Source organism: Gymnoscopelus braueri (assembly GCF_963280865.1).
Source record: "Gymnoscopelus braueri genome assembly, chromosome: 7".
In the NCBI taxonomy this organism is placed as follows: Eukaryota; Metazoa; Chordata; class Actinopteri; order Myctophiformes; family Myctophidae; genus Gymnoscopelus; species Gymnoscopelus braueri.
The window spans coordinates 49803662-49815534 of NC_137608.1; the positions used below are offsets into that span (position 1 = coordinate 49803662).

Sequence of the window (11873 nt, forward strand, 5' to 3'; positions counted from 1 at the left end):
GAAAGAAGCCCCGCCCACTAGGGGCTCAACTCTTACACTATTTTTGACACAGACATATTTGTGTTGCAAAGTATTAAAACGATTTAGTTATTGAGCTCTGAAGTGTCAAAATGTCCTTCAAATGACAATAAAATATAACATAAAAATCCATCCTAACACCCTATGGTGTAATTGTGCTGTGTTTGCAAAAACATTTTTACGATTCTCTGCCTATCGGTACATAACTCGGACGGGCTGAGTAGGCTCAAGCAAACTTTGCAACGTTTAGCACGGCAACTCGCACGCTTTAGCACGCTCGTGGTGCTTCTTGTGGCTCAAGTTCGCTTGAGACTGCGCCCCTCCGTCGCGGTCCAAAACTATACCTTATCGGCGAAAACAAGTAGTCGCGGTTGCTGGAAAAACTGGTGTCAATAGCGGGAGTCAACCCTGGAGGTGTGGGTTGCCACTGAGGCAATTGCTGAGATTAGGTATTCGGGCTGGATTAGTATGTGACAACACCCACCGTTCCCAACTCTTCTAATGTAGAGCGAAAGAAGCCCCGCCCAGTAGGGCCCTACTGGGCGAGGCCACTACAACCCGGTACTAAAAGCGGGTGCGCATATGTGACACTTTTATGCCCATATATGGAGATATCTGTATCTGTTTGTCTACGTGTCCCTTTTCTGCCCATGTATGGAGTGTCATGAGGCATGCCCGAATATAGAGTTCAGGCCAATCTATGAAGTCAGTACGATGTTGTCATACTGATGACATCAGGGAACTCCATAAATAGGTCGCGGTAGCTAGCAGCTAGAGCAAATTAGCATAATTATATATATAGGAAGGCATACGTCATCAATAAGCCGTGACAAGTCAGATCTGTAGCCTTTCCACTGTATATAAGTCTGGTGTGGTTGTTCACTTCACTTTAAGGAGGTCTAGCGGTTTGCATCATGTTGTACCATGACGAACAAGAGCACAGTTCTTTTTCGTACGCCAACGATCACAACCTGCACACAGGTGACCCAAAGGAGGTGATCAAGAAGTTCCTGCTGCATTTCCAGAAAACCATCTCGGCCCCCATCGACCAGAAGCAGTCCAACCGCGTGTCCAGCGGCGAGAGCATCAAACAGAAGATCTCAGATATTCAAGATTTGTACGAGAACAACTGGAACAAGCTGACCGACAACCACTTCAAGACCTCTCCTTGGCCAGAGGCTGAGACGATTGCTTCCCTTGTTAGCAATGACGCATTGTTCCTTATCCTTTACAAGGAACTGTACTACAGACACATCTACGCCAAAGTCAGCAACGGGCCCACTTTGGACCAGAGGATTGAGTCGTTCTACAATTACTGCAACCTCTTCAACCACATTATCAATGCTGACGGTCCCGTCCCCTTGGAACTGCCCGAGCAGTGGCTGTGGGACATCATTGACGAGTTCATTTACCAGTTCCAATCCTTCAGCCAGTACCGCTGCAAGACCGCCAAGAAGACAGAGGACGAGATCGAGTTCCTGAGAAAAAACCCAAAGATCTGGAACGTGCACAGTGTGCTCAACGTTCTGCACTCCCTGGTGGACAAGAGTAACATCAACCGTCAGCTGGAAGTCTCCACCAGCGGAGGAGATCCAGAGAGTGTTGCTGGAGAGTATGGCCGTCACTCCCTGTACAAGACCCTGGGCTACTTCAGCCTGGTGGGCCTGTCGAGGCTGCACTCTCTGCTTGGTGATTACTACCAGGCCATCAAAGTCCTGGAGAAGATCCAGTTGAACAAGAAGAGTATGTACTCCCGTGTTCCCGAGTGCCAGATCACCATTCACTACTATGTGGGCTTTGCCTACCTGATGATGAGCAGGTACCAGGATGCCATCCACGTCTTTGCCAACAGCCTACTTCACATCGAGAGGGCCAGGAACATGTTCCACAGGTCCACATACAAATACGTGATGATAGACAAGCAAAATGATAAGGTGCATGGTCTGCTGGCCATCGCTCACACCATGTACCCCATGCGCATTGACGAGAGCGTCCACCCCCAGCTGATGGAGAAGTACGGAGACAAGATACTGAGGATGGAGAAGGGAGACCTGCAGGTGTTTTTAGAAGTGTTCCACTTCTCATGCCCCAAGTTCCTGTCCCCCGTGGTGCCCAACTACGACAGCATCCATCCCAACTTCCACAAAGAGCCCTTCCAGAAGCAGTGGAAGTTGTTTTCCGAGGATGTACAGCACCAGGCCCAGCTCTCCACCATCCGCAGTTTCCTGAGGTTGTACACCACCATGCCAGTGGCAAAGCTGGCAGGTTTCCTGGACATGACAGAACAGGAGTTACGCATCCAGCTCCTCGTCTTCAAACACAAGATGAAGAAACTGGTGTGGACAGGCGGCGTCTCGGCCCTGGACGGAGAGGTCCAGTCTGCCTCCGAGCTTGACTTTTACATCGACAAGGACATTATCCACATCGCTGACACAAAAGTCGCCCATCGCTACGGAGACTTTTTCATCAGACAGATCCATAAATTAGAAGAGTTGAACAGAAAGTTGAAGAAGATGTCAGTAAGTGGCAGCAGCTCTGTAACACCGACGACGGCTACCGCCCGGTGAGTCAGACCAACACGTTGGTGATGAGATTGAGGCCTTCTCCAGCCCACCAGAATACTGCCCGAAGGCTCAAAACGCCAATGAATTAGACCAGTGGTTCTCAAAGTGATTGCTTGATTGATTGAATATTTTATGAGCAGTTTGCAAAAGCACAGGAAAATTCAGTTAAATACAACGTCTGCTAAGAGGATTTTAAACCCAAGAAAGCCTATGACTTGTTTCCATTGGGGTCCTTTGTACTCCCCATGACAAGTGTGGTCCAGGGCTCCTTGAGGGGGTTCTAAATTGACCCTTACAAGAGTTAAGGGAGGTCCTTGAAATTGTTATGTTTGAGAACCACTGAATTAAACTGAAGTGAATGAAAAGTGCAATACAAAGGTGATCTTACAATGGTGAAATGCCCCGAGAGAAGTCCTTTTTTTTTAACAGCATGGCTCCTAAGGGGTGACAAGCAGTTGTGTGCCTGTCCCTCCGGGGCAGCAAGTGGCTCAGGAGGTAGAGTAGAATACCGGTTCAATCCCCCTGGGTTAGTGTCAAATTGTCCTTGAGCAAGACACTGAACCTAACTGCTCCCATTGAGCAGGTTGGCGCCTTTCATGGTTACCTTCGTCATTAGAGTGTGAATGGGTGAACGTGATGCACATTGTAAAGGATTTTGGATAAAGGCGCTAAAAAATGGCACCATTTACCATTTTACCACCTCTTACATTTTTCACATTTTGTGAATGTTATGGCGTTGCTCTTCAGAGACAAGCCATGTAGAAAAGGGTTTCTGTGCGTCTGTCTGTCTGTCTGCAGGTAATCTTGCAGACCACAGGACCAATCAGTGGAAAATCTCTTGCGCAGGCTTCCAGTAAGGCCAAGGAAGTAACTCCTCAAATTTGCTTTTACGTAAAAGTAGCCTATATAACTCACATTCTATACTGGAAGTCAATGCAGGTCGGCTGAAACCTTGCCCAAATATGGAAGTGACTGACGTCACATCACTGTCAGCATACTGTAGATGACTGCCAATCATCCCCAATTTATTACAGGCAGCCAAAAAATTGCTCCACAGGCCCCATGCAAGAAGTTGCGCTGCCTGTCGTACAAACTATTTCCCCCCGCAGTTTTCTCGTGTCCTGACGGCTGCTGCACCCCACGACTGACACAGCCCTGGGTAGCCAACCAGTCCAGGCCTGGTGGAGATCTGCGCTCAGAGGAGCACACGTTTCTTCAGTTTTTTTGAAACTTCAGTTTCTTGAGCTGTTTTCAATCAAGGTTGAGTATTCAATAATTCAACATTGTGACACATTTTACATCAGAAAATCTGCTTCTAATGCCATCCACGTGCAATGGAACAATACCTGACCTACTCATACCATTTCAGCGTTAAAGCCCCAGAAGACCTTGTTCCAATTGAAAATGACATGTTTGGTGAGGTCACAGTGACCTTGACCTTTCATCTTTGACAACCAAATTCTAATCATTTATTTGTTTGTTCTAAATGTCATGAAATTCCTGAGATATTGCGTTCACAGGACTGGGACTGATGGACGGACGGACGGACAGACAGACAGCAGCTTTGTTTTCATTTTATAGGGCAAGCATACAGAAAATGGAATCACAGAATTCCAATAATCTAATTAAAATGAATGATTGAATTAATTATTTTATTTTTGTGTCATGCCACCTCGTCTCCCATTCCTCATGGGATTATATTATGACACCTTTTCATTCATAATGAGAATATTCAGAAGTAAATGTTTTGAAACAAACAACGGTTACCGGTATTGCTGATCATACAACATAGATAACAACAAAACAAAACAAAACAAAACAAAACAAAACAAAACAAAACAAAACAAAACAAAACAAAACAGGGTACATATCCCCTGCTGGCTGTACATGGCTTTCTCTAAGTAGTTTGCCAGTTTAAATATCTCTTTATAAACCAAAAAAGAGACTAAAGAGACAAATAAACAGTTAATAAGTTGTGAGTCATTAATATCCAACATATCAGCATAATTTCTTCTTGGACCCTCCAATAAAAAGGACGATACAGAACAAAATAAACGAGAGAAATTAGAAAGGTCTAGTTTATTTGGAAACAAAAAAACTGAAATTACAAAAACATTGTTGTGGGATGGAGGATGGCTGATTTAAGCAGTCACACCTGGCCTGAGTCAAACTATGATTGGACTCAGCTGAGTTTTTATCGGTTCCTAGAGATTAAAAATAAGTTAATGAATCAAAGAACTTCCATGGGTAATAAACAAACAAAAACGTTTTGAAAATAGCAGATGTACAAGTTATTTTTCTATTTTCTCTAGTTTTATTTTCACATAAAATGTATCTTTTGGCTCTCGAGCTAAAACGCTATGGAACCACTGGTATACTGTGTACATCAAATTAATGGCAAGCAGCGTACAGCCGCATGGAAATTAAATGTGTTTAGTGACTTTGGCTGTCGTCTGCCCAACTGTCGAGCCTGTTACAGTGGTGCAGTGGTTGGACAGATGGCAGACAATGTTTTCAGGTCACAAAACACATTTTAACAGTAACTTGTATAATCGCAATATTACACCCGAGGGTGGCTGTGCTTTTACCATGATGATTATTGGAGCTTCAGTTAACGCTCGGGGAACTTGGCTGAGTGAGTCTTGTTCCTGACAGCATCACATGTCGTGCCAATAATTATGGTAAAGCTACCCTGTCTCTCGTGTAATATTGTTTAATTACCACAGATCTATTTGTTGTGCTGGAAGGAGTAGATTTTTTTTGTTGTTGCTTAAATAGAAGTAGCAATAACGCAATGTAGAAAGTCCTGTATTAAGACTTTTACTTGAGGGAAAAGTACAAAAGTATTGGCATCAAAATGTACTTAATGTACCAAAGGTAAAAGTACTCATTATGCAGAATGTACCATTTCACATGCACGTTTTTTCAAAACGAAACAACATGAAAATACCAGATCTGCAAGTTCACAACGAGTAGATCTGCTATTTTTGAATAGCCAAAGTATAAAATAGGGCTTGATAAATTGTCATACAGTATGTTTTATGATAATTAAATCTAAATGGTCCTAATGGAACTTCAAGTAACTTGTCATTAAAATGTCAAAATAATTGTAGTGGAGTAAAGTAGGCCTACGATATTTGCCTCTGAGATGTAGCGTGTGACCCAGTTTGACCACGATCAGAATAACCCAAGTGGTTATTAACAGGTCTACATTCCAGCATCAGTCATCGGTCATCATAGCATGTGTAGTGTGATTCATTCATGACCTGATTCATGAGGAATGACTGTCACATGTTTTTTTTCTTCTTGATAATTAAAAGGAATTAATTGAATAATTCCTGATTAATTCAATAATTAATTGAATTAATTCAATAAAAGGTTGATTGTGCAATTATCAGGAACACAACATTTCTGTCTTTTCTCTTTACTGTTATTTATGTTGTCTTGCACCAGAGACTACTGGATGTGCAACATAGCTCTTTGATACAGTAACGTTGTGCTCCAAACTGTATGTAGTCCTACACAGGATTGTTGTCAATTAAAATAAGCAGTCTGCCATCATTTAGTTATCATTAGTTAAAAGAATATTCATATGCCTCTGTTGCACTTCACTATGTAATGTGCTCGTAGTGCGGCACAGAGTGCCGAGCTATGAGCTTGTAGATCTGCTATTTTTGAAAACAATCAAGAAAATGTGTGCAAATCTTTGACTATATATAATTTTAAAGCGAACATTTGTAACTCAAATCTTTGCTTCTGGGGGTCCCTGGAACAAAATATTTTCAGATGGGGGTCCGCGGACAAAATGTTTGAGAACCACTGATTATAGCAACATGTTTTATTAGGATTTAGAAGACATTTGTAGAATCCTCCAGAGATTTGAGTTACAAATGTTCGCTTTAAAAAACACATACGATTGTTTTTAAATAGCAGATCTACAAGCTCATAGGCTCATAGCACGGCACTTGGTGGCTATGAGCTTGTAGATCTGCTATTTTTGAATAGCCAAATAAAATGACACCGATTCTTGCCCGGTCTGAATGGGCTAAATCAGCACTGAAAGTTTCTCAAACACTTGCAATGGACCCTTCGCTAAACCCCATCCCAAAAGCGATTGTCCAATGCCAGCTTAGCAACCGTTGTTAGCCTGGCATAGGTCTGGCAAGCTTTCGTCACTTGCCATAGCTGTCAATGTTATTTCGCCCGGACACACACAATCATTTGCAACATAATAAGAATAGGAATACCACGATAACGCAATAGTGACTATGAACCAGCAACAGATTCCACGTACCCAAAACCGTTGGACTGTTCTTTTCCCAAGCTGAAATCTGCGCTTAAACTGCAAGGCTGCGTGGTTGTGTTAACAACACATACAAAGTCTGAGAGCTTCACGATCAAAGTGGGTGATGATGTTATCACAAGAAAGGATGAAATTACCTACCTGGGTTCCATCTTGGAGGCAAACCTCTCCGGAAACAAAAACGCTGAAAGAGTGATCAAAAAGGTTAACCAAAGAACACACTTTTTGAATAGGATTGCACGCCTAGTCAGTAAGAATACTCTGAAGATTCTTGCAGGGGCCCTCATACAAGGTTATTATGATTATGCATGCACTTCATGGTATCACAACACCTCCAAGGCCTTAAAAACAAGGCTCCAAACATCCCAAAACAAACTAGTAAGGCTACTTCTTGGCCTCAATTACAAAACCCATCTAACCCCTGCTCATTTTGCTAGGATTGGATGGCTTAGGGTTGAGGACAGAGTACAGCAACTTGCTATGGGCCTGGTCTTCAAGATACACCACAACATTGGGATTCCCCTGTATTTGTCTAAATACTTCCTAAATGTTAATGAAGTCCACGATCATAACACCAGAGGCAGCTCCACAAATCATGTGCAACCCAGATTTGGCTCAACAAAGGGAATGAACTCGTTCTCATGCTATTCATCAAAAATGTGGAATGCCCTACCAAAAGGAGTAAAGGAGTGTAAAACCCTACTCACTTTCAAAACTGCCCTAAAGATACACCTACAGGAGGCTGCAATTCAAAATGGCCCCTGTCTAAGCCTTAACCTACCCCCCCTACCCCCCCCTTTTCTTGTTCTTCTTTTGTACATTTTTTTCACTCTTCATACCAGTAACCTGTAAGCTGATTGTATGACTTTCTGTATAGTAGTGTGTATATCTGTCTGTCTCTTATATGTCATCATGATTTGTGTGCATGGGGATCTCATCTTAAACAAGCTCAGTGCTTAATGAGCACCCAGTTTAGTAGACCTTGTATTGTGAATTTGTACTTCCATGTACTGATGTTCTCATGTCTTACTAAATAAAGTACATCAATCAATCAATCAATCAATACTGTAGTCTTACCCTGTGGTACATGAAAACCCCTGTTATAGTCATGGATCAACTTCAACCTGGTGTTTGCACTTTCTCCATTTACGGTCGGTCCGTACATCTATATAAACGTTCAAATTTCAAATATAAAGTGCTTACCCCATGGCCACGGATGTTACAATTATGCATGGGCCTCTCAAAAGTACCCGTATATTCTGTATTGTTCAATAAAAAGCATTTTAATCCAATCAGTGGCCATTTTCTCATAGAGTTATAATGTATCAGAGTGCAATACACCTACCAACCGATAGGGCCGCGCAGTTGAAAGCGTATGGAGAAAATGGCCACCGATCAGATTAAAATGCTTTTTATTGAACAATACGGAAGATACAGGTATTTCTGAGAGCCCGTACATATCTGTAAATGTAACATCCGTGGCCATGGGATAAGGACTTTATATTTGAAATATGAATGTTTATGTAGATGTATGGGCCGTAAATGGAGAAAGTGCAAACACCAGTTTGAAGTTTATCCATGACAGTCGACCGTTGTGTATCCATGGCTATTACTCCCTCTACATTTCCTGTGTTTTTAGTTTATTGAAATAATGTCATGCACATTTTTCCAGTGCATAGCCTACTGTGGGCCTTGTTGACTAGATTTAGAAAAGATTTCCTCCTGAAATGATCGATTATTTTTAAGGGGAAAAGCCGTCATTTAACATGCAAGTCAATGGGTGAGAAGCAGAGCTTGCCAGGCGCTGCCAGGCCTGGGTGTGACTAACTTCGCACCACCAGTCACAGAGTGAAGTGGGTGGGGGTTAGCGAAGGGTCCATTGTAGCCTCCAATAAAGGTCATAATTAAAGACCTATTTTCTATATAAAAACAAATCGTCGAATAGTCTCATTAAACTCCCCAATCTGATTGGACTAGATAAATCCTGAGTTCGGGGGACAGCCCACAGCAGTTACTATGGTTACGTAAGTGGTTTACCTTTATGAAGGCATCGATGTCTCCTACTGCGGGAATGAAGTCTGGAATGAACGGCTTCAGCTTATGATCCAACTCTACTATCTGTACACAGTGGTGGGAAAAGTACTCAATTTCTTTACTTAAGTAAAAGTATCAATACCGCAATGCAGAAATACAGGTTAAAGTCCAGAATTCAAAATTACAAAGTTATTGGCATCAAAATGTACTTAAAGTACCAAAAGTATGTTCCGTTTCAGAAGTTTTCAAATGTATAAAATGTATGAAAATCTTTTGAAAATAGAAGATCTACAAGCTCGCGATGCGACTCATTGTGAGCTTGTAGATCAGCAATTTTCAAATAGACAAAGTTTAAAAAGGGCTAATGAATGTTTTGTAATAATAATCAAGATAAAACCTGGAACGCATCTGTATAATTTTAGTTTTCTTTGGCTATTCAAAAAATAGCAGATCTACAAGCTCGTTTTTATTCACATGGAATGCACGTTGTGGAGTCTACAGCTTAAACAGCGCTGCGCAGCTCAACGGTGAGATTTCTGGCACCGAACGTAATCTGTTATTATAAAATGCTGGCACCCAATGTGTTAAAATGTCTTTGGCTCGTTTGAAGAAAAAAACAGAAAATGTGGCAAATATTTGAAAATACAAAAAAATAAAAAAATAAAATTCTTGCTTCAGGGGGTCCCTGGAACAAAATATTTTGAGATGAGGGGGTCCGCGGACAAATACATTTTGGGAGGTCCTTGACATGAAAAAGGGTTGAGAATGACTGATGTATAGCAACATACGTAATTTTTTATAAAAACTGTTAGGATTTAGAAGACATTTGTAGAATCCCCAGAAGCAAAGATTTGAGTTACAAATGTTTGCTTTAAAAAATATACATTCAAAGATTTGCACACATTTTCACAATAAAAATAAAAAAACAGATCTGCTATGAGCTTGTAGATCTGCTATTTTTTATGAATAGCCTTTCTTATTTTTTCACGCCGTTTGGTGCCCCCCCCCCAAGTTGGTGCCCTGTGCTTCAGCACCTCAAGCCTGTTGGATAAGCCACCACTGCCCCCCACCCTGAAGTTGGAATTGTACATTTAGTTTGATCAGTTCCCACAGATAAATAGATCTACATGCTCTAAAAGAGCTTGTAAATCGGCTAATTTCAAAAATGTTGCCTCTTTCTTGTATTATTTCACATTTTGGCCAATGTTTGCCCAGTTTTTATAGTATAGTTTGTTGATTACTTTTGATGCAGTAATGGTCTTTCTTCTGTTATTTTTTTTTGTATTAAAAAGGTCTTAAAGGTTTAATGACATTCACTTTTACACCACATTCAAAGTCTTTGTCCTGGTCCTTCAAAAGTGTACAAAAAGTTTTAAGTGAAAATTCCATTCCAGTGATCCATGGCAGGTGTTTTTCTCTCACATTTCTAAAGCCTTTTCAACTGCAATGATAAAAGAAATCTTTGCCTGCGGGTGTCGCTGGTGAGGGATTTTGCCTGTCAATCATCGCCTCTGCTCCGCCCCCCCCAAAGGAAAGGATAGGGGAGGGGAGGGGCGAGGAGGAGAGTGGGCGGGATTAATCGACTGTGACCTCACTGTCGAAGGGCCAAGCTCAGATTACTTTTCAGCCTAATTATTCAGAAAACCCCAGACCACAGAAGATCCACTGAATGTTCTAAGTTCAGGTTTTTTGGGTGTAATTGAGGTCATAAAACCCCAAATAAAACATTGAAAATAAAAAAAGTTAAAATGAATGTCATGATATCTTTAAAAGTCCTTAAAATGTTCACTTCACTGTCATCTCCCCAAAATCATGTGGGGACCCCCCTGGGGGACCCGACCCACAGGTTGAGAACCACTGGCCTACACCACAGGTCAAAGGTGATGAGCATCAATGCATTCACATGAACACATTTCTCTCCGTCAGTATATAAATATACAGTCAGTCTGTCTGGTTGTTCACATCAACATGTCTCTCTCTCTAGTAACTGCTGATGTTTCATAAGATAATAATCCTGAACAAACACGATTTTAGCCTCTGTCAGGAGGAAGGGGGGGGGGGGGGGCAAGAGGAGGAGGGGAGGGGGGGGGACAAAAGCTATGGAACTCTGACTGGTATTATTTTACACTATGGAATTTGAAATAATAGAACATATTCACATGGTGGCCATTTTTGCATTTTGCATTGAATAAACAGGGTGGCAACAGGGTGGCATTTCATTAACTTAATAGCAACATGGCCGCCGTGTGAATATGGTCTTCAGAGAACACACCCCCTTGTCACCGTGCATAATAATACATTATGTGCAGAGTAGACCAGTGGAGTGCTCCAGCATTTTATTTGGGTTTTCTCTTCTGAAGTGACCAGATATTTTACTTTCTGATTCAACTTGTCCCCCTTTCTTTCTTTCTTTCTTTCTTTCTTTCTTTCTTTCTTTCTTTCTTTCTTTCTTTCTTTCTTTCTTGTGTTTCTCTTCAACAGAATCAGAATCATCTAAATTGTCACATCACAGGTTAAAGGTGTAAAGAAGTGGGTGAAATTATTTTTAGTGCAGCTCCATTGTTTTAGTTATTTTCATAAAGAGAAAGAAAAGAAGACGGGGGAGGGGCATGGAGAGAATAAATGATGAATTAAACAAAGATATTTACATACAGTATGTACATGAGGTTAGACATAGGTGCATAAGGTACAGTATGTATATGAGGAGACATAAGGTGCATCAGCAGCGGCTATACTGTTCATGATATGTGCAATAATCCAGACTGTCCTCTTTCCAGAAACAGATGATGTAACATCATATCTTTAATCTGATTGGCTGATTCTTCTGAACTAAAGAACGAGTCCTCCTTCATTCTCTTTCAGACTCCAGAACTTTTCTTTCAGTAAACATCTGTTTATTCTCATCTGTTTATTCTGATCTGTTTATTCTCATCTGTTTATTCTGATCTGTTTAT

General features: G+C 41.4%; 1 protein-coding gene across 1 annotated transcript; it reads left to right on the forward strand.

Moving 5' to 3' along the window:
- Positions 1–932: 932 nt before the first annotated feature.
- Positions 933–2585, forward strand: LOC308089107 (eukaryotic translation initiation factor 3 subunit L-like; the record flags this gene model as incomplete). Its single annotated transcript, XM_080433677.1, has 1 exon — positions 933–2585. One exon carries the CDS (start codon positions 933–935, stop codon positions 2583–2585), a length of 1653 nt encoding a protein of 550 aa, XP_080289803.1.
- Between the last annotated feature and the right edge of the window lie 9288 nt (positions 2586–11873).